Here is a 24,583-nt window from a genome sequence, read left to right on the forward strand (position 1 = left end):
CAACTTATTAAACCATGGAGAAAAGAAAAAGATTTATTGAGCACTCATGCCTCCTATGAAGATGCTTTCAAAGCAAGTGAAAGCACTATAACAGATATAAACTTACACAATACAAAAGCATGTTGGACAATGGACGCCAACAAGAAGAAGAACGTCAAGCAGAACTAAATATGGACACTCCTGAGAGCAGTCAATCTTCTCTTACGGGAAGCCAAGAACCACTTGTATGGCCACTCATAGACAAAAGAGGCAGAATTAGCCATGACTGAAGTAGAAAAAACCATGGGCCTCATTACGACCCTGGCGCTCCCGTAATGAAGGGTGCCGGTACGGGACCAGCACCCTTCATTACGGGAGCGCCTATTATGAGGTTCTCTTTGCGGGACCCGGAACAGACGTCTGGTAGAACCAGACGTACTTGCCGGGTCCCACGAGGGGAAGAGGGAGCTAATAACGGGCCATTTGTAATGTGCCCTTTATTAGCTCCCGCCCCATTCCCGTTGAGCCCTATGGGGGCTCAAATGGGAATGCGGAATGGTTCCTGCAAGGAGGAATTACCGGGTCCTCCAATGTCAAAATTACCCGGTAATTCCTCATTGCAGGAACCCGGTATTTGAGCCCGGTATGGAGGCAGCCATGGCGCTAATAGCACCATGGCTACCTCCATACTCGTAATGAGGCCCCATGTGTCAGTATGAGCAATCCGCAGAAAACTTTGCTCTACTGAAATCACAAGTAAATAATGAGCAGCGTAGCATTTTCCTAGAAGTAACTAAAGAAATTGAACATGGTGTGCAGCACGGAACTAAAACTTGTACCTGTCAAAACAACAAACCTGTACTCCTGTATGTAAGTGGTCAAGCTGGTTCAGGCAAACCATTCTTAATAAAAAAGCATCAGCAAGTTCCTCCAACAATTGACAAACAAGCTTTCAGCTGTTGTAACGGCCCCCACAAGTCTAGCTGCCTACAGCATAGGTGGTGTCACTTTACACCGATTGCTACTCCTTCCAGTAGAACACCAAAACAAATTAGACTTCTACAAACTTTCAGCAGAAGCTGCTATGGAGCTATGCAGAGTTTTGAAACAAATGAAAATGCCCCTAATAGATGAGGTGAGCATGGTCTCCAATCTAATGCTGACTTTGATTCACCTCAGATTGCAAGAGGTCCTTAAAACAGACTACGAAGAACTCTTTGGAGGAAAACACGTAATTGTTTTCAGAGATCTTCTTCAATTAACACCAGTAACATGTGAACCAATTTTTAAAACCTTAGGACACAAACTGTGCCGTAAAACTCTTGGCAGCATTGGAAATGTAAATCTCTGGCAACATTTCTAATACAGAGAAATAACTGAAAACATGTGTCAATCTGCAGACCTCACCTATGCCAACATTTTGAAAAGCATTCGGATTGGTGTACTTTCTAAGGAAGCACAATCTATCTTAAATAGTAGACGCATCCATGAGCTATACGGGCATAACACATGTGCTACTGATCTCATGGAACAATTAGCACACAAAAATGGAAACTGTATGTCCTTAATGCCAACTCTGGCAAGCTGTGCACAATTCAATGACACAATGTTGAAAAAAGAAATGCAACCACTAGTGCAAATTTACTCCACAGACAAACAGGACGTGCACTGTATGACAGTACCTATGTATCAACAAGCCACAGCAGGACTAAATACCTTAGAAAATTCTATCTCTAACACAGATGGTTTGGAGGAAATGTAAAAATTGTGTTTAAACTGTAGAATAATGCTAAAGCATAACCTCAACGTGGAGCAAAGCTTAGTTAATAGAGCACTTGGTACAATTGTTGGCTTCCAGACATACCCACGTGAAAACAGCAGTCAGTTTGTCAATATTCACTTTGACAAACCTTCAGAAGTTAAAAGGATAGGACGCTCAACAGCCCGATTCCTTCTTTTCAAAGACATGTATGTACGCAGAGAACAGTTTTCTCTGTCTCTAGCATGTGCAGTCACTATTCATAAATCGCAACGTCTAACTCTAGATCAAGCATTGATTGATATTGGCATCACAGTCTTTAAAGAAGGCATGAGTTACGTAGCACTGTCACGCCTACATAGACTGGAAGGACTATTTCTAGTTCATTTTGATGCAAGTAAAGTCAAAGCTGACATTCCTTGCATCGTAGAGTACAATAGACTATGTGCACTCTATACACCCCATCTCAAAATGTACCCTGTTCCTCAAAAAGGCAAACTTTGTAAAACAAAACTAGTGCAAACACAATTTATACATGATCTCCAAACAGCAGCACAAAACAAATTGAAAGCAGCTGGTACTCCATAATTGACCACAACCACAGAAGGATGTACTGAAAAGGGAAATGTATATCCAACTGCACCAACAAAGAGAACTACATCTTCAAAGAAAACATGTGAACTTCCATCAAATGTAAATTGCTATGCAAATGTAGCAATCAATGTTCTTTTCCAATTGCCACCAATTGTTGAAAACATTTACTTAAACGGCGCAGAACAGTTGTGTTTTCAAATGTTACTCCTTCACAGAAATGCTACAAACAATCCTGACAACACTCACAGTGTTTCTGGAATAAGGACGGAATTGCACTACTGTGCAGGAATGGTGAGAGTTTTTCTATAAACACACAAGAAGATCCACAAGAATTTCTAATGTACTTACTGCAAGTACTGGAAAGCAAAAACATACCTATGAATGAAATCTTCCAGATTTCATACATGTGGAAACATACATGCATTCTCTGCAGCCATGTCATGCTGGAACAAGTCCCTAACAAGTGCTGTGTGTATATATCTGTACTTAACTGTGAATCCATTCCATTTCAGAATCTTGTGCAAAATGCAAACAATGGCATCTTATGTACTACTTGCAATTCCGATAATTGTTCCACCTTACATATACAATCAGATATCCAATACGTAAAAGTAATGTTTTTACGATACAATGCAGATGGTACCAAAAACGACTGCAGGCTTACTAGTTTCACACATGGGCAAGTATCACTTGGCAAGAAAACCTTCACAACAGTAGGCATAATCTACCAGACAGGCGCAAGAACCAGTGCAGGTTACTGTACTGCATACATTAAAAAGAAATGTGGATGGTTTGAATGCAACAATACTTCCGTTACGCTGAAGCAGAGATTACCAGCAAATCTTGCAAATGCCTACTTAATATTCTTGAAACCAAAATGTACTCAATGATCTACAAAAGTAGAATAACCTACTGCCAAATATCCATCATCACATATGTAATTGCAAACGGAAAATAACCTTCTACCCTGTAAAACTGGAACAATTTAGCATACAGCAAATATCCTATAAAGGCATCAGTTGTGCTGCTATACAGTTTTTTCCCCAATGACCCAATGACCCAATGATTATAGTCACAGAAACAACAACTGTAGAAAAGACACACTAATATTGTTTCCTACATAGTACTTAAAAAGAAAAGTACTGAGAATGAGGACTACAAACTGTCCTCAATAACCTCTGAAACCACCAACTGGTAGAATAAGACAACAGCTGTCTAACAATGCCCATACCAATGCAAGAAATACGCAAATACATGTGACTACACCCATAGTGCTGCAAAGACACTTCACAATAGTGAAACATGTAAATCCACCAACAAGAATGAACATGCTTGAAGACATACCCTGCAAAACAGAGAAACTTTAAACAGTTAGAATATGCCAACTGGTATCGAACTGCAACCATAATACTACAATATTACTTCCCATCACTACACAATTTGAAATCCACTAGCAAAAATGAAAGGAAACCCTGAGGAAACCCTTCAGCATTTACTAAGTATAAACAGCCAGCATACACCAACTGGTATCTTACTGCACCCACAGTAACTACAATATTACTTCCAGTGGTCAAACTGCCAAAATCAACCTACAGCAATCACAGTGCTTCAAACATACCCTCAACAACTTACAAACTACCAACAGTTACAATACACCAACAGGTATCTAACTGCCCCCACAATTCTGCAATGTTACTGTGCAATACCACAGTACTTAGAAAACATCAACAGCAAGAAAACACACAAAGAAATACTGCTAAAAAGAGGAAACAGATAAACAGTTAGAATACACCAACTCGTATCTAACTGCAACCATAGTACCACCACTTCCAAAATGAAAATCATACACCATTTCAATTCCTCCCACTGCAACAGTGTTTATTAACATAACACCATAACGATATGCACCTTAAACATTGCTGTAAGTAGTGCACATAACAACAAATAAACGTGGACGTTTTTTTTTTAATCCTGCATGGAATTTTTCTCCCACAGACCCAATGATTATGCGAACAAACACTAGAACTGAGCACATTGCACAGTACACTTGTTTAAAGCATAGTACTTGTGAAGTACTAATTATGAGGGTCCACAAAGTACACAAATGTTTGCAATGCAATGCAATACGACATTACGAAGTATCTACCCTAACATGCTATGTTTTCATTCATCACAGAGAATGAAACAACAATTTCTCCTCCATTTACACACACCACAATATGCAAATCTGCTATTGCCGAATAAAAGGTATAGTGCACTGCATGTAAAAAAGGTGCACAGGGCCTGAACAATACATACAGTGAGTATACAATTATTGGTGTCATACTTCTTTGTAATCTGCAAAGTGCATTCTATACACATATTTGTGCAATCCATATGCCAGTTTCACAATATTGAGTGCATGGCTGTATTATGCTGCAGTGGTTGTGGCCAGGCCCTAGACTCTTGGGTGTATGGCCTATGGCCTACGGCCTCCGGCCATGCACCCATAAGGCTAGGGCATGGCCACAACCACCGCACCATAATACAGTCATGCATGCAAACACATAACAAAGCCACCTGAGATACTATCCACTTCAACGAACATACTATTACAGTACTTCCAGCCAGTGGACAGACTCTTGGGATGCTACTAACTGCCCACAACCAATATAGCATAATACAGTGATGTACCCAACAATCAGCCCAGTGGCCATAACCCAGACACATAAGGCATCCACCTAAACCCCTGTCCACTTCACTTCACATACTATTACATTACTCCCACCCACTGCACAGACTATGATACACCCAAGAAACGCAGGGCAGTCCAACACACCCTCTCCACTTCTCTACAGATACTATTGCACTACTTACACCAGTGGGCAGACTCATGGGTGCATGGCCTCCAAGACTGTAGTAGCTGATCACAATCACCACATCATAATACAGCCATGCACCCAACAATCTGTACACTGATCACAACCCACACATATGTCAGCCACCTGAAGCCCTGTCCACTTTTGTACACATAGTATTCCAGTACATGCAACCAGTCACCATGCTCTTGGATGCAGTAAGCCAGCCACCTGAGGACATGTTCACTTCTCTACACATACTATTACAGTACTTCAACCAGTGGGCAGACTCTTGGACTCTTGGGTGCAAGGTCTCTGGCCATGAACCCAAGACTGTAGTATTTGGCCACAGTTACCTCACAATGCATAGAGTTTCAAACACCCAAGAATCTCGGGGAAGTCCAACAAGCCAACTGCCACACACTCTGTCCACTTCTGTACACATAATATGGTTTATAGTGATAATTTCGACAACAAAAATGTCGAAAGTCAAAATTTCGAAAAAAAAATGTCGAAAAAAATAATTTCGACTTTTTTTTTCAATGCATTTTTTTTTTCGAAATGGGGGGGTTCACCCCCCAACCCCCCTTTTTTTATTTCTTTTTTATTTTTCCCTTTTTTTTTTACTCCCGAACCCCTAAAATAAATATATAATAAAAAAAAACGAAAGTCGACATTTTTTTTTTCGACATTTTTTAGTCGACATTTTTTTCTGTCGACATTTTTTTTTCGAAATTATGACTGCCCACCACATAATATTACACTACTTGAAACCAGTGTGCAGAGTCTTGGGAGCCATGCCCCCAAGACTCTAGTAGTTTGTCACAATCACCACAGCATAATACAGCCATGCACCCAAAAATCTGTACACTAGCCACAACCCACACACATAAACCAGCCACCTGGGGCCCTGTTCACTTCTATACACATAGTATTGCAGTGCATGCAACCAGTCAGCACACTCATGCATGCCATAAACCAGCCGCCCATGCACCCAATTATCTGCCCAGGGGCCACAACCCTCAGGATACTCCAACAAGCCACCTGCCAAACACCCTGTCCACTTTTGTACACATACTATTGCACTATTTACAGCCAATGGGAAGACTCTTGGGTGCATGGCCTCAAGATTCTAGTAGCTGCTCACAATCCCCACAGCATAATACAGACATGCACCCAAGAATATGTACACTGGCCACAACCCACACACATAAGCTACCCGCCTGAGGCCCTTTCCACTTCTGCACACATAGTATTCCAGTACAGACAACCAGTCGGCACACTCTCAGCTGCAATAAGCCAGCTACCTGAGACCCTGTGAACTTGTCTAGACATACTATTACAATACTGCAACCAGTGGGCAGACTCTTGGACTCTTAGGTGCAGGCCATGCACCCGAGAGTCTAGCAGCTGGTCACAATCACCACAACATAATACAGCCATGCATACAACAATCTGTACACTGACCACACACCACAAACATAAGCCAGCCGCCTGAGGCCATGTCCACTTATGTACACATAGTATTCAAGCACATGCAACCAGTCACCACACCTTTGGGTGCAGTAAGCCAGCTACCTGAGGGCCTGTTCACTTCTCTACACATACTATTACAGTACTTCAACCCCTGTCCAACTCTGTACAAATACTATTACACTAATTGCAGCCAGTGGGCAGACTCCTGAGTGCATTGCATCTGGCCATGTACCCAAGACTCTAGTAGCTAGTCACAATCACCACAGCATAATACAGCCATACACCCAACAATCTGAACACTGGACACAACGAACACATATAAGCAACCAATCTGAGGCCATGCCCACTTCTGTACACATAGTATTCCAGTAAATACAACCAGTCAGCACACTATTAGCTCCAATAAGCCAGCCACTTGAGACCCTGGGTACTTTTTTAAACATACTATTACAGTACTTCAACCAGTGGGCAGACTCTTGGACACTTGGATGTATAGACTCTGGCAATGCACCCAAGACTGTAGTAGCTGGTGTCAATTACCTTCCACTGCATATACTACCATACACCTAAAAATCTCAGGACAGTCCAAGAATCCACCTGCCACACACCCTGTCCACTTTTGTAAACATACTTTGCACTACTTACATCCAATGGACAGACTCTTGGGTGCATGGCCTCCAAAGTCTAGTAGCTGCTCACAATCACCACAGCATAATACAGCCATGCACCCAAGAATCTGTACACTGGCCACAACCCACACACATACCTGAGGCCCTTTCCACTTCTGTACACATAGTATTCCAGTACAGACAACCAGTTGGCACTGTTAAGGAGAATTCGCCAGAATGGCTAATTTCCCTTACCTACTGAGTCCCACAGCAGCTTTGTTGGATTTCTGGGGTTTATTTTTTTCACCTGGTAAGAATGTGAGCCTTTTTTCCCACTCTTACATGTGTTTTGCTGTGTGTGTTTAATATGTTTTGTGCTCAGAGACTGTGGAGCATCACCTACTCCACAGGCATCATCTTTTTTCTGTGTATTACACAGCACCTTTAGTGCAGTGATACAGGGTTGTCTTTTAGACTTCCCAACTCAGACTCCATTTTATGGGACTGACTACTGTTTCCCAGAACATATAAAGTTGCCATTAACTTTATTAGCCTCTCTAAACCACAGACCCAGTACACCCTATCTTACATAGAGTACTGGAAAGGGTTTATACTTATCCCTTTTTGTCTGTTTCTCTTGGAGCATTGTTTCGCTCCCTTTTCATCAAGACTTGGCTGGTGGCAGTGGTAACTACTCTATTTTTTCTACCGTGTTATCTGAAATAACCTTAGTATTGTTTTAGGCTATCTTGGTAGCCTCAAACTTAAACCCGCTAGACCATATAAGCTGGGTTTATTTGCCATTTGTTTTTGAAAATGTCTTACTCGTGTTTTACTCTGCGCGCCAACCCAGGTTTGATTACTTTGTTCACCGTCTTTTCGCGGGCTTCTGCGCAGAAGCCCTCCTTAGGCACCTGTATGTCTGATGTCACATCTGTCAGGATGTGAGAGAGGGGTTTAGGACTCCCTGCACAGGGTATCCTTGGAGACCCATGTCACACTCTGAAATGATTGGCTGTGGTGACTGTCCCGGTGGATGGGGGAAAACTGCATAAAAAGCAGGTCTCTGGGGCTGGAAAGGCAGAGTCGCCACTGGAATGAAAGAACCGACGAGGAGCTGATGAAGGAGGAGCCCTACCGTGACTGAACCACCCGGTGAAGCCCTGCTGCAAGTCCGAATCCTCGAACACCAACGACAGAGAAGATCCTCCAGGAATCTTCTTCCACTGAGCTGGTGGGACCAACCAGTTTGCCCAAACTGCAAGCCAGGACTCCCTCCTCTGGTCGAATTCGCTGTAGAGAGCTACAGTGGGCCCGATAGCCAGGAAGGTCGGACCCTGCTTGGGTTTTAAGGAGCGCTCCTTTTATTCATTGCTTTGCACTGCTGCTGGTTTCTTCCCTGGGCAGTGCAGGACCCTCCAGACTTCCTACTTCGTGCCAGTCCGACAGTCACTTCAAGAACCGTGAGCCTGCAGGACCTGCCAGGAACGTCCGACTCAGATACAGTTTCTTCTCCATTGTAAAGGTACTGTTCAAATTCGGTTGTTAGTTTCGTTCAGCAGCGGTGAAAGTGTGTGAACTCTTTCTCCAATCCAAGGGCTTGTCCTTCTCTACTCTTTAAACTAACTTTTCTGCCGATCAACTTCGTCCGGAACTCTTGGCAAAGACTTAACCGCAAACTACCCTGAGTTGTGTGATCTTGAGCAAAAGACTTTTGTCCTATAGACTTTGGCCATACGCCTGTTTGATTTGATTCCATCACTGTAGTTCCTCTTTCTAGATTGCCCTGCTTACTTACCTGTTGGTTCTGTTCAATTTCTGCCTAACTTTGTCTTTCCCTCCCTTTTAAATTTCTTGAGTGCCATTTTGCTCCCACTTCATTTGTGAGCTTAACTTGTCTGGAACCTATTGGGAGTGATGTGGTGTATTAAGAGTGTGATTTTTAAAACTGCTTTACCTTGGTTAAATGTTATACAACTGATGTGTAAATAAATGTATATTATTTTACTCAGAAACCTTGAGTCAGTGTTTGTTTGAATCATAGTAATTGCTGCAATAATAACTATTGATACTGCTCATTTGCTCTTGAGATAAGTCTGGTTGCTCAGCCATCGCTATCACTTTACTGTGTAGTACAGGCTTGTACCAAAGGTGAATTTGAACTGTCACTTGTAGTCTTAATTGTGTGTGTGGTTCCCAAAGGGTACTGCAAATAATTCTTCCTAACACTGGTGTACAGCGACGAGGAAAAGTATAGTAATTACACTTAGAGTGCTGCTATTACCTTGGATCAACTAAACACGGCTAACATCACTAAATAGCAATATGAATCATGTCTGATATGGGAAGCTACAGTCAGGAGACCCTCCTTAGTTACACTGTGGATTATTTAAAAAATCTGTGTAGAGAAAGGAACCTCTCTGCCAAAGGCAAAAAGTCTGAATTGATTGAAAAGTTGTTGAAGAACCAAAGTCTGGGGAGTGGATCTGAAATGCCTGACTCTCCAGCAAATGTGGAAAATAATGAGGATGATAATGTGTCTGTTATTGATGAGTTAGACGAAGTAAATGTGTCTCCTAATGTTGGCCTCACTGCTTCCTTGTCTGCTCAACAACCTCAACCTTTGACCACTGGGACCCCATCAGGTCCTACACTCAGTTCTGAATTCATTTCTCTAGAAAAGATGAGGCTTGAATTGGAATTCAAACATTTAAATGCTCAAACTGAACAAAAACACGAAGAATTTAAACTCAGAGAAATTGAGTTGAATCATGAACTAGAAATGAAAAGGTTATCTCTTGAAAATGTTTCTCTCCCAGAGTCTTCTAGGTCTTCCAATCCTAAGAGACCCCGTATGCCTAACGAAATTGTGGGTATGTATGAGGTTAAGCTTGATATTTTGGATTGGTTGGCAATGTTTGACTATAACCATGGGATTCAAGGTCTTACAGGGAATCAGTTGCTTCCTTGGTTCTTCTCTAGGCTACCCACTGTTGCATCTGATGTTGTGATGGAGATGGGGGAGGTGGATTGGATGGACTATGAGTGTGTAAAGCTAGCTTTAATTGCTAGATTTGGGAAGACCCCTTCCCAGTACCTGAAGAGGTTTAGGACCCTCAAAAAGCATGATGGTACCCCTTGGGCTACCTGGGTATGTGAATGTTTGAAAAACGTAGATGGTTGGGTTAAGGGTTACAGAGTAAACACTTATGAAGGTATGAGAAATCTTGTTATGTTGGAGTCAATTTACGATGCCTGCTCTCCTGAGCTCAGACATCAATTGGCTGATTCTAAGGAGATAGATCCCAAGAAATTAGCTAAGGCTGCTGACTTGTGGGTTGCCAATAGGGCAACTCACAAGGATTCTGGGGCAACTCAGAGGAAGAATGAGGGAAAGCAGCCAAAGAAAGATAACAAGGAGAATTCTAATACCTCCAATCCAAAAGAGGGCAACAAACAGCAACATAAGGGTAAACCACAAGGGAAACAAAATCAGACTAGTGTACCATCTGGACCCAAAGCAGATGAAGGTCAGAACAAACCCCCATTCATCAAGACATTTGGGAAATGTTATGTTTGTGGGTCAACTGACCATGTGAAAGGGGATCCCAGATGTAAGTGTACACCTTCAGGGGTCCACACTGTCTCCTTAGCCTTCTACCCAGAGGAATAGGTACCTATGGCAAGTGGAAACTTTCACCTACTGGCTGATGAACCCATGAGAGTTTCAGCTAGTCGTTCTTTAGTGTCTCTGTGCTTGTGGGAACTACAGAGTTTAGATGTCTATAATTGCATCCCAGATAATACTAAAGAGCATTATAAAGATAGTGTTCTTGTGAATGGCCAGGAGACTCCTGCCATCAGAGACACTGGAGCCAGCATAACTGTGGTGGATGAATCATTTTTCAAGGTGGAGGATGTTGCTAAGGCACCCAAATGCCTCACCAGGTTAGCTGGAGGCCCTGTGCAAATGTTTCCTCAGTTACCAGCTCTCATCCAGTGTAAGGATATGACTGTCAAAATACCTGTTAGTCTGCAGAGTGAAGTGCCTGGGAGAGTCCTGTTCGGTAATGACCTGAACACTCTTGGAGTTGTCAAGCACCCCCAGGCTTCCCAGTAAAAGGAGACAGGAGCTTACTAGGCCTGCAAGAGAGAGGACCTTGAGAGGCTCTCCAGAAGAGTTGATAGAGGAAACGATTAATCCCACTCTACAGGAGTTGCTCACTGCTATTTCTAGAAAGAATGAGGCAAAGGGGAAATCCAAGACATCAAGGGAAAAGTCAGACAGCACCCCTGTGCTACCAACAAGGACATCCCCAAGATTGTCCAAGGTCACACCTGTGACTCCTCCACCTGCTGGGGCAGAGTGTGAGGTGCAACCTTGTGTGGTTGAACCAGTTTCTGAAGAATCAGATCTGGAAGAAGACACTGTCTTAGTTGGAGATCTTGACCCTGTTGACCATCCTGAGCTGCAGTTTTTACTGGCAGAAGGTGGAACCAACAGGGCAGACTTCAACAGAGGACAAAGAAAGTGTCCCACTCTCGAAGTTCTTCAGCAACAGGCTGCTAACCAACTTGATGGGCAAGAAGTTGAAAAGCATAGGTTAAGCTGGGAAGATGGCCTCTTCTACAGTGAACCGACTGAGTCTATCCCTGGGGCCTGCAAAAGAATTGTAGTGACCCTTGCCAACAGACTCCAGTTCCTACAGTTGGCCCATGAGATACCTTTGGCTGGTCACTTGAGTTTCAAAAAGACCAAGGAAAGGTGCTCATTATACTTCTACTGGCCTAAAATGGGTTCAGAAGTTGACAAATTCTGTAGGAGCTGTCTAATTTGCCAAACCTCTGGCAAGAGTGGAGCCAAGAATGTGGCATGCCTGGTGCCTCTCCCAGTGGTGGGAATACCTTTTGAGAGGGTGGGCATCGACATTGTTGGTCCCCTTGACCCTCCCACATCTTCAGGGAACAGGTTTATCCTGGTTGTAGTAGGCCATGCTACAAGATACCCAGAAGCCATACCTATGAGAACTGTTACAGCTCAGGCTGTGGCTAAGGCTCTACTTGGTATTTTTTACCAGAGTAGGATTTTCTAAGGAAGTGATATCCAATAGGGGATCCCATTTTATGTCCCACTACATGCAAGCCATGTGGAAAAACTGTGTGTCACTTACAAGTTCTCTACAGCCTACCATCCACAGACAAATGGACTGGTGGAGAGGTTTAATCATACTATGAAGAGCATGATAGTTGCTTTAAAGGAACCCCTTAAAAGAAATTGGGACCTTCTACTGCCATGCCTTCTCTTTGCTTTTAGAGAGGTCCCCCAGGAGGGAGTTGGTTACAGTCGCTTTGAGCTGCTCTATGGCCATCCAGTCAGAGGTCCATTGGCCCTGATTAAGGAGGGGTTGGAGAGTCTGCCTTCCCCCAAGCCAGTCAGAGTGACTGACTATGTGATAGGTCTCTGGAGCAGAATGTCACACATGATGGCAGAAGCTAGTGATAACTTAAAAGCAGGTCAGGCTTTGATCAAACATTGGCATGACCAGAAGGCCAGCATGGTTGAGTTTACTCCAGACCAGCTTGTATTAGTTATGGTGCCAACAAGTCAGAGGGCCTTGCAGGACAAATGGATAGGACCCTTCAAGGTTGTGGGCAAACCTGGAGAGGTGAACTATTTGGAGGACTTAGGCAGACCTAAGGAGGCTCCCAGAGTTTTTCACACCGACTGTTTGAAGGCATATGTCTCAAAACCAGAAGTGGGAGCTTTGCTTCTAGCTTCAGCTCGGGAGGAAGAGGAGAGTGAACCTCTACCTGACCTCCTCAGAGGCCAACCTTTGGATGAGAAAATAGAAGGAATCAATCTCTCTTCTCAGCGGACTTCTGAATAACAAAAGGAGTGCAATGTTCTGTTAAATCAGTTTGCCTCCCTGTTTTCACTATCACCAGGCTTGACCCCTTACGGCCAGCATGATATTCTCACTGGTGACTGTTTACCTGTGAAAAGCAGAGGTTACAGAATGTCAGAACATGTGAGATCCCACATCAAAGGAGAGGCAATCAAGATGCTTGATCTCGGGGTTATAGAGCCCTCTACAAGTCCATGGTGTAGTCCAGTTGTTCTAGTACCAAATACAGGATCCAAGGAGTTGAGATTATGTGTGGACTATAGAGCTCTAAATGCAGTCACTAAGACTGATGCCCATCCTTTGCCAAGGACAGATGAACTGGTGGATAGACTTGGTTCAGCCAAGTACCTCAGTACATTTGATCTGACGTCAGGCTATTGGCAAATAGCCCTGACAGGCCATGCCAAGGAGAAAACTGCATTTTCAACCCCAGCAGGCCTCTATCAGTTTAAGGTTATGCCTTTTGGACTAAAGAATGCACCTGCTACATTCCAAAGGATGGTCAATCAAGTTCTGAATGGGATGGAGGACTTCTGCATGGCATACTTGGATGATATTGCAGTGTTCAGCCCTACAAGGAAAGAACATATTGACCGCTTAGGATATGTTTTGCAGGATCTTGAGCAGGCCCATCTGACCAAGCAAGCAAATGCAAGCAAATGTGAAATTGGTCAGAGCAAAGTGGTCTACCTTGGTCATGAGGTAGGAGGAGGTGAAATAAGGGCATGCCTAGAAAAGTACAAGCTGTACAAAACGGGGCCACCCCTACTACTCAAACCCAAGTGAAAGCTTTCCTAGGTCTCACTGGGTACTACAGGAATTTCATAGAGAACTATGGGACCATAGCTTCTCCCTTGAATGTGATCTCCTCTCCAAAATTCCATAAAAAGGTTAGATGGAATGAGGAGTGCACTCTAGCCTTTGAAAACCTGAAGAAAGCCCTTTGTCAAGCTCCAGTCCTAAGAGCTCCTGATTATCACCAACCCTTCATTGTGCAAACAGATGCCTCCAATAGAGGTATAGGTGCAGTCCTTAGTCAACTGGATGAGAAAGGTAGGGAGCACCCCATTTGCTTCATCAGTAGGAAACTGAAGGAACCAGAAACAAGGTGGGCAACCATAGAGCGTGAATGTTTTGCCATTGTGTGGTCTCTGAAGAAGTTTAGACCATACTTGTATGGATCTACTTTTGTGATTCAAACTGCCCTTGGGATGGTTATTGCAAATGAAAGGGGAAAACCCAAAACTTCTGAAATGGCCAATCTGCCTGCAAGGGTTTGATTTCACCATTGAGCACAGAGCAGGATGTCACCACCAAAATGATGATGCACTCTCTAGGATGTTTTTAACCCACTAGAGGTAGAGATTCATCCGGGAGTGGATTAAATCCTCCTGTCCCTTAATCTGGGGGGGGGCGAGTGTTAGGGAGAGTTCTCCAGAAGGGCTAATTTCCCTTACCTACTGAGTCCCTCAGCAGCTTTGTTGGATTTCTGGGGTTTATTTATTTTACCTGGTAAGAGTGTGAGCCTTTTTTCCCACTCTTACATGTGTGTTGCTGTGTGTGTTTAACATTTTTTGTGTTCATTGACTGTGGATCCTCACCTCCTCCACAGGCATCATCTTTTTACTGTGTGTTACACAGCACCTTCAGTGCAGTGACACAGGGTTGTCTTTTAGACTTCCCAACTCAGACTCAATTTTCTGGGACTAACTACTGTCTCCCAGAACATTTAAAGTTGCCATTATTTTTATTAGCTTCTGTAAAACCACAGTCCCAGTACACCCTATCTTACATAGAGTACTGGAAAGGGTTAATACTTATCCCTTTTGTCTGTTTCTCTTGGAGCATTGTTTCGCTCCCTTTTCATCAAGACTTGGCTGGTGGCAGTGGTAACTACCCTATTTTTCCTACCGCGGTTATCTTAAATAAGCTTGGTATTGTTTTAGGCTATCTTGGTAGCCTCGAACTTAAACCTTCTAGACCATATATGTTTTATTATGGTTCCAGCTGGGTTTATTCGCCATTTCTTTTTGATAATGTCTTTCTCATGTTTTACTCTGCACGCTAAACCAGGTTTGATTCCTTTGTTCACCATCTTTTTTGTGGGCTTCTACGCAGAAGCCCTCCATAGGCACGTGTATGTCTGGCGGGGACAGGATGTGAGGGAGGGGTTTAGGACTCCCTGCACAGGGACTCCTTGGAGACCCATGTCGCACTCTGAAATGATTGGCTGTGATGACTGTCCCGGCGAGACAGCCACCCTGCTGTGCGATTGACAGGCAGGTTGTGTGAATGGGGGAAAACTACATAAAAAGCAGGTCTCTGGAGCTGGAAAGGCAGAGTCGCCACTGGAACGAAAGAACCGATGAGGAGCTGATAGAAGAGGACCCCTACCATGACTTAACTGCCCAGTGAAGCCCTGCTGCAGGTCTGAATCCTCGAAATACAGCGACAGAGAAGATCCTCCAGGAATCTTCTTCCCCTGAGCTGGTGGGACCAACCAGTTCGCCCAAACTGCAAGCCAGGACCCCCTCCTCTGGTCGAATTTGCTGTACAGAGTTACAGTTGGCCGGATAGCCAGGAAGGTCGGACCCTGCTTGGGTTTTAAGTAGCACACCTTTTATTCGTTGCTTTGATCTGCAGCTGGTTTCTTCCATGGGCAGTGCAGGCCCCTCCAGTCTTCCTACTTCGTGTCAGTCTGACAGTCGCTTCAGGAACCATGAGCCTGCAGGAACTGCCAGGAACGTCCGCCTCAGCTACAGTTTCTTCTCCATTTAAAGGTACTGTTCAAATCCGGTTGTTTGTTTCGTTCTGCTTCTGTGAAAGTGTGTGTAATCTTTCTCCAATCCGAAGGTTTATTCTACTCTACTCTTTAAACTAACTTTTCTGCCCACCAACTTCATCCAGAACTCTTGGCAAAGACTTAACCATGAACTACCCTGAGCTGTGTGATCTTGAGGAAAAGACTTTTGTCCTATAGACTTTGGCCCTAAGCCTTTTTGATTTTATTCCATCACTGTAGTTCCTCTTTCTAGATTGCCCTGCTTACTTACCTGTTGGTGCTGTTCAATTTCTGCCTAACTTTGTCTTTCCCTCCCTTTTAAATTTCTGGAGTGCCATTTTGCTCCCACTTCATTTGTGAGCTTAACTTGTCTGGAACCTATTGGGAGTGGTGTGGTGTATAAAGAGTGTAATTTTTAAAACGGCTTTACCTTAGTGAAATGTTATACAACTGATGTGTTAATAAATGTATATTCTTTTACTCAGAAACCTTGAGTCAGTGTTTGTTTGAATCATAGTAATTGCTGTCCTTCGTGTAACTATTGATACTGCTCACAGATAAGTCTGGCTGCTCAGCCATCGCTACCACTTTACTGTGTAGTACAGGCTTGTACCAAAGGTCAATTTGTACTGTCACTTGAAGTCTTAATTGTGTGTGGTGTTCCCAAAGGGTACTGCATATAATTCTGCCTAACAGGCACACTTTCAGCTCCAATAAGCCAGCCACCTAAGACCCTGTGAACTTGTCTAGACATACTATTACAATACTGCAACCAGTGGGCAGACTCTTGGACTCTTGGGTGCAGGCCATGCACCCAAGAGCCTAGGAGCTGGTCACAATCACCACAACATAATACAGCCATGCATCCAACAATCTGTACACTGACCAAAAACCACAAACATAAGCCAGCCGCCTGAGGCCGTGTCCACTTCTGTACACATAGTATTCAAGCACATGCAACCAGTCACCACACTCTTGGGTGCCGTAAACCAGCCACCTGAGGGCCTGTTCACTTCTCTACACATACTATTACAGTACTTCAGCCCCTGTCCACCTCTGTACACATACTATTACACTACTTGCAGCCAGTTGGAAGACTCCTGAGTGCATGACATCTGGCCATGCACCCAAGGCTTTAGTAGCTAGTCACAATCACCACAGCATAGTACAGCCATGCACCCAACAATCTGAAGACTGGACACAACTAACACATATAAGCAACCAACCTGAGGCCATGTCCACTTCTGTACACATAGTATTCTAGTACATACAACCAGTCAGCACACTATTAGCTCAAATAAGCCAGCCACTTCATACCCTGTGCACTTTTCTAAACATACTATTACAGTACTTCAACCAATGGGCAGACTCTTGGACACTTGGATGCATGGCCTCCGGCTATGCACCCAGGACTGTAGTAGCTGGCCACAATTACCTCCCACTGCATAGACTACCATACACCCAAAAATCTCAGGACAGTCCAAGAATCCACCTGCCACACATCCTGTCCACTTTTGTACACATACTATTGCACTACTTATAGCCAATGGGCAGACTCTTAGGTGCATGGACGCTAGAGTCTAGTAGCTGCTCACAATCACCACAGCATAATACAGCCATGCACACAAGAATCTGTACACTGGGCACAACCCACACACATAAACCAGCCGCCTGAGGCCCTTTCCACTTCTGTACACATAGTATTCCAGTACATGCAACCAGTCAGCACACTCTTGGGTGCAGTAAAACAGCAGCCTGAGGCCATATTCACTTCTCTACACATACTATTACAATACTTCAACCCCTGTGCACTTCTGTATACATACTATTACACTACTTGCAGCCAATGGTCAGGCCCTTCTGTGCATGACCTCCGGCCATGCACCCAAGAGTCTAGTAGCTGGTCACAATCACCACAGTATAATACAGCTATGCACCCAACAATCTGTACACTGGCCACAATGCAAACACATAAGCTAGCCACCTGAGACCCTGTACACTTCTGTACACATAGTGTTCCAGTACAGACAACCAGTCAGCACACTCTTGGGTACAGTAAATCAGCCGCCTGAGGCCCTGTTCTCTTCTCCACACATACTATTACAGTACTTCAACCCATGTCCACTTCTGTAGACATACTATTGCACTACTTGCAGCCAGTGAGCAGACTCCATGCACCCAAGACTCTAGTAGCTGGTCGCAATCACCACAGCATAATACAGCCATGCACTGAACACTCTGTACACTGGCCACATCCCACACACATAAGCCACCCGCCTGAGTCCCTGTCCACTTCTGTACACATAGCATTCCAGTATGTACAACCAGTCAGCACACTCTTAGCTCCAATAAGCCACCCACCTGACACCCTGTGCACATTTCTAGAGATACTATTACAGTACTTCAACCAGTAGGCCGACTCTTGGACTCTTCAGTGAGGCCATGCACCCAAGAGTCTAGTAGCTGGGAAAAATCACCATAACATAATACAGCCATGCACCCAACAATCTGTACACTGACTGCAACCCCCACATAAGCCAGCCACCTGAAGCCCTGTCCACTTTTGTACACATAGTATTCGAGTACATGCAACCAGTAACCACACAGTTGGGTGCAGTAAGACAGCCGCCAGAGAGCCTGTGCACTTTTCTAAACATACTATTACAGTACTTCAACCAGTGGGCAGACTCTTGGACTCTTGGGTGCATGGCCTCTGGCAATGCACCCAAGACTGTAGTAGCTGGCCACAAATACCTCTCACTGCATAGACTACCATACACCCAAAAATATCAGTACAGTCCAACACGCCACCCACCACACACCCTGTCCACTTTTCTACACATACTATTACACTACTTGTAGCCTGAGGACCTAACCATGACCTGCTGCGGTGTCCGCCGACATCGCGGACACAACACAGTCTTCTTTCACCTCAATAAATGCATAACATGAACCATCTTTCACTCCCCCACCCTTTGCAGCCCCTCTACCCAACTCCAGATACCCCAATACATGTTTTCCAGCCGTTTTTGCCACTGCACTATCCGTGGATATCCACGGATATCCACGGATACAACATGGCCGGCATTTCAGATAAATGTGATGCACATCATGCTTCACTCCAGCCAATCAGCATGTGCGTTGGGTGTCCGCGGACAACACGGCGCCCACTGGGCCAATCGGAGTCCGGTCCTCGGAGCGAACAGGGAAATGGCTCTGTGGAGCGGAGCCAGATATCACACTTTTTTTAACCTACATTTGCCTATTTTTTTAAAATAACTACTGAACGGATTTTCACCAAATTTACAAAAGCCTGCTTTCGGGACCAAGCCACTGCTCCTGCCGCAAATTTGGTGAAAATCCGTCCAGTGGTTTGGGCTGTAGGCGTGAGCAAATTTCTTCTCCATTCAGTCTATGGAAAAAAAAATGTTTTTGGGACCCCCCTTATAACTTTGCCCCCCCCCCTTGACGAAAAACAATTCAGAGTGGTGGGCCATATATTGTTTTTGCACAGTTTGGTAAGGATTCGTCCAGGGGGAGCAAAGTTATAAGCTGGCCAAAAAGTGCTCTTCCTATGAGTTTAGTAACTTAATGATAGCTACACGGCCACTACCGCAGGACGTGTAATATATATAAATCAGGACCATTTAAAGCACTCAGCAATGGATCAATATGCAAGTACAGTACACGATACTGAGTTTATGTGAGCTTAATATTAATTGTGGTAAATGTGGCCTTTAATCAACAAGGAATATGAGTGGGTGTGCTATGTTGCAACACTCTCCTCCAATGAGTTCCAGTGACTATTCTCCCCTGAAAAACCTTTGAAGAAATGCCCCTTAAGATTATGACTGGTCTAAGCACTTACCCGTATGTTTTGCCTCTTGTTGTTCAACAGACATCCCAGGTCCTTTTCTTGACTTTGCTGGCCTCAATGCTTTTCTTTAGTTGCTGCACTACTGGTGTCGGTCTTCTTTTAGATAGATATCCGTCTTGTTTTGTTCGGTATCCTGAATTTATATTGCCTCATTCCAGTTGTCGCTCAGTCGTAATTTTGCATCAGGCTTTATTATCTCTTGAACGGCTGTCCACTGCGCTCTCTCAGTCCGACCCCTCTTCCTCCGTATCCCTCTCTCTGCTATTCAGTTTTTAATATCGTCTACACCGTTTTTCTATATTTTGATTTGATGTTCTGGTCTATTTTCTCCTTGCTCGCTTTCCATACGCTTTCTCTCTGCTTTCTCTCTGCGAGGTATGTGCCTTTATTTCTTTGTGCTCCCCAGTCTCTGCTTCCTTCCCCTTTTTCCTATCTGTCTTTCGTTCGCATGTAGCCTACGTTTTTATTTTGATGTATGTTCTTCTCTATAACTACTGTTTCTTTGGTGAAGTCTTGCAGCTGTAGCTTCTCTGTCTTTAGTGGCGTTTTTTTTTCTTTCAAGCTCACTGTTATCTGTCACTCGACCGGGTATATTTGCTCTTTATTTCATAACGTTTGACATGGGTGGATGGAGCCAGGTGGTTGGACACATCTCTAAAAGAGCTAAAGTCTACGAGTTCAGGGTTCAGTGGATCTGGGGTCATATCTCTCCCACTAGCTCTCAAGTTTCTTTGTTGAGAAAACACTGACAGTGCATTCAATAAGTTAATCTTTTACAGCTTTGCAATTTCGCAATTACAAACTGGGTCAGCCCACAACACAATTCTAAGATACCGATTTCAGGGAAATGATTTTGAAAACGATGTCAAAGTGGCAAACAGTGTTTATAACACAATAAGGATATCTTCTGGGATTTTAGGATGGGGGACAAATATTGGCCCCAAATCAACGAAATGGAGGGCTCTAAAAATCTCTGATTGTCACCGCCACTTCTGTAATAATGACAATCACTTGATTTGCTGCTCTGACAGCAATCAAAATAAACATAGGAACTCCCTTGAAGATCCCAAATCTACTTTCTTCGTGCTGGAATCATATTAATAAACAAGTGGCATGACAAAATAAAGGCCAGATTATCAGTAAATGATGAAGGTACGATGCTGGGACAAAGTTCAGTAACCGAATGAAAAAGGTAGACTAACTGAAGAATTCAAGCATTCAGAGAGGAAAAAGAATGAAAGCAAGAAGGAAGGCACCCTCATCATCACACAGAGGGTGTGGATTAGCAGATTAACATAGACTGTGATCAGGAGAGGGCCATGGTTTTCAAGAGGTGTTGCCATGTGTGAGCCATGTGTGAGCCAGGGAACAAATTACTTTGTGATGTGCAATTGAGACTACTGACTTATGCCTTGCAGGAATATGAGAATGAGTACAGGCTAAAACGCCCATTTAGTTATCACACTTCTACAAACCAAGAGCCAACACAATCATAAAGGTATAACCGGCACAGTGAAGAGATATACCGCATTTGCCTTTTGTGGTAATGTGCGCTGAGGGGAGGCTATTCTCTTAAGAGGGGTGTGAATGTGGTTCAGTAGCAACCCAAACAGCAAAGTATAACAGTGGAAAATAAAAGAATGTCCAATCAGAGATTTTTAACAATATGTACTTCAATCAAGCACACTATGTACAATCACTAACTAGAAATCACTGTAAAAACCCACCCTTGTAGACGAACAAAGAATATGCAAAGATAGAATATATGCAGCACTCTGGGTAATGAGACAGGAAGAGAAAAGGCAATTAAGACCACAATGTTCAAATGATATGTTCTTGAGGTTGCAAACGGATTAAAATGACCTATCCGGCCTGTAGGGCACAAAGATGGACAAGGTGGCAGATATGAGCTTGCAAGTTTATTCTATGCGGGGATCCGAGGTCACGGTTCTGGAAACACCAGGACTGGGTCCATCGACTTACAGGGACATCGATGACAAGGCTTTTGCTTCAGATGGAGACTCAAGCAATACAAGACAGCAATGCTTTGGTGGTGCGAGCTAAGCCAATGATGCACTTTCTGCTGGCGCGGTGTAACCGTGAACAGATTCAAACAGGGAAGAAGTGTTTAGAAGAACAATGAATGGCAAAGGCAACATCGAAGGTTCATGATCGTTGGCTTGGTGTCGAACATACTCGAGTCACGGCTCACAGCGAGTCGACGTCAATAACAGGAATCTCAGCTGTTCTGGCTTCGAGCTGCTGTGTGTCGCATTCCAGGGTCTCAAGGGGCAGGATTAGTCCTTTTCTCAGGCTACCAAACATGGGGAGGCTGGCACACACCTTCAGAGGCCCTGCAACATGATTAGGTCCAAGGAAACAGGGTGGCTGGCAGAGATGCAGTCTTGGACCAGCAGCAGAGGTCACCCCTAATTGTCCCTGGGGATGCTTAGGGGACAGAGCTCACTTCTGTATTGGGGCACCTGCCGTCACCTCATAAATGTTTCCCGCCCTTACAAAGGACCGAAGAGAGGCAATCCCCTAAGGCTATATTCCTGCCAGTGGGCATTGGGGATCTGTGCCTGGAATGAATACAAACAACCCTTCCACAGCTGAACTGGGCCCACAGGGATGACACATGTGTGATATAAATGTAATGTGGTGGGGATAACTATGAGAAAGGCTGGCCACCATACCCTAACTCAGGTATGGTTTATATTTACAGTTTACTGTGCTACCAAGTCAGGATCCCCAAACTTAAGCAGTTTTTGGAACAGGGGTCTTTGGAGAAGGAGACGGTCAGGTGTTAAGACGGATTTCTGAACTCTGTCCTGGCGGAGCAGAAGTTCAGAAGGCCAACCTAATTACTTGGAACAGGGTAACCTCTGGACAAGCCAGACCAATCAAGGTAGCGATCGCGGCTGTCAAGACTAGGTCTCAAGAGGGGTGAGGGTGACTGAAAGCCCGCAGTGAGCACACAAAGCAAGAGCGCTTACAAACTACTCCAAACAGGTGTTATATCAAAAATATAAACACATTTATTTTAAGGCCTTTAAAACAACGACCGTAGCAAGAAAGTCACAATAACACAGTATTAAGCCAACACATACCAAATCAACACAATATATATACAAATACACAGTCGCAAGCGTTTAAAGGACGAAATATGTAGTCCACCTGCAAGGGAAGGAAAACAGGCAGTGCGATAATGCTTTCGACTCAGTTCGCCTTCAGAGGCACCTAACTAGATGGAAGTCCAAGCCCTGCGAAGAGTGGAGCCTAATGCTCAATGTACCTGCACGCGCTGGTGCCAACGGGCAAAAGGAGAAGCTCTTCGGAGGAAGTCAGGCAGTTCGTGTTAGTGCACAGCAGAAGTAGAACAGGGTCCGCAACTCAAGCGCAGCCTCCACAGCGGGCAGAAGCAGAGCGCGAGTACGGGCGAAAAGGGTGCTGTTTTACACAGCGGGGAAAAGCAATGGGTTACTGCAGGAGGGCGACCAGATCCTAGATATACTACTCACCGGTCCCCGAAGCAAGCAGTCCCAGGCTTCTCCACGTTAGTTTTCAGCAGCTGGCAGGTTCAGAAGAGCAGGGAACGCTTTGTAGTCGTGTAGATCAAAAAGACGTCCCAATCGACGAAACCAGCACAGTTTGTTGCCGCAGCAGGACAACGGAGCGGCCGTGCGTATCTGAGTCAAAAGTACACTCCTCCCTTCAGACTTGGGAACGCCAAGGGCACGAAGTGTGGGAGAGTGACAAGGACTCGAGATACGGCACAACCTGGCGGCGGTTACAGAACAAGGCTCCCTTGTAAGCTGGTCAGTCAACTGGATGGCCCAGAGACGCTTCCGAAGGCTTACTTGGCGGGAGATGTTGTAGATGCCGGGAATAGCTGTTCCTGCTATTCCAAAGGTCGAAGCGCCAGTACAGGCCTTCTGGTTCGATCAAAGGAGGACAGTGGCTCTCAGGACGACAGCAGTGCAAAGGAGGATTCCTTCAGCGGGTCACCAGCGATTCCTCGGTCCAGCCTCTTGGTTGCAGGATACTTGGCTCCTGTATTCCTTCGTTCGTGAGAACTCAGGAGATCGACATGGTAGTGGTGTTTCCAGCCCCCTCTTATCCACGGTTCCCTTCGCGCCAAAAACGGAGGGGGACCAATGGGAGATCCGCTCATCAAAACACATACCATACGTGGACCAATCACGGACCACGGTGGTCCCAGGCATTCACACCACCCTAGACTCTCTGGCACCCAGGATGTGTATTGGGACCAGACATCCCAGCCCACACCCTGGAGGCACACATACGACATGTAGAAGCCCGCGAAAGCAACCACGTTTCGCGGGAAAGTACATGCCCAAATAAGGAAGGCCCCGGGTCGCTGGACCTGGGGAAGGTGAAGGGAGCAAGACGGTCAGTGGACAGGACAAAGGAGCCTCGTGGTCTGGCCATTTTGGGGAGCCAGGCCACCATTTTGGGTTCAGTGCAAAACGTGCTCAGAACGCCAAAAGGAGCTCAAAATATACAATACGATCGCTGCCACCATTCCAGTCCCTGAATGACTTGCACCGATCAAATACCATCCTAAAAGAGTATCTAGGGCCCGTAGAAGGCTAGAGACCCAAGAGAGCTGTAACTTAACTTACTGTGCCCTCTTGTGTCGTGTTGCACTAAAGCTGCGACCAGATAGAAGAAACTACTGGAAACAACGTTCCCCGGTACTGACTGTCTTAAGGGCATGTCAGTTTCCCCGTAAGAAAGGAGC

At 44.7% G+C, this 24,583-nt stretch overlaps 1 protein-coding gene across 1 annotated transcript in view; it reads right to left on the reverse strand.

The window, feature by feature from the left end:
• The window catches only part of LOC138491567 (allantoinase, mitochondrial-like), a 2,117,278-nt gene extending 2,096,916 nt beyond the window's left edge, over positions 1-20,362 (reverse strand). Inside the window, exon 1 of the mRNA XM_069618137.1 lies at positions 19,810-20,362. Coding sequence (XP_069474238.1) covers positions 19,810-19,843 — 34 coding nt within the window. The 5' untranslated portion in view covers positions 19,844-20,362. The remainder of the gene's footprint in view (positions 1-19,809) is intronic.
• Between the last annotated feature and the right edge of the window lie 4,221 nt (positions 20,363-24,583).

The sequence above is a fragment of the Ambystoma mexicanum genome, chromosome 10 (genome assembly GCF_040938575.1).
Source record: "Ambystoma mexicanum isolate Mex_15411 chromosome 10, UKY_AmexF1_1, whole genome shotgun sequence".
Classification (NCBI taxonomy): Eukaryota; Metazoa; Chordata; class Amphibia; order Caudata; family Ambystomatidae; genus Ambystoma; species Ambystoma mexicanum.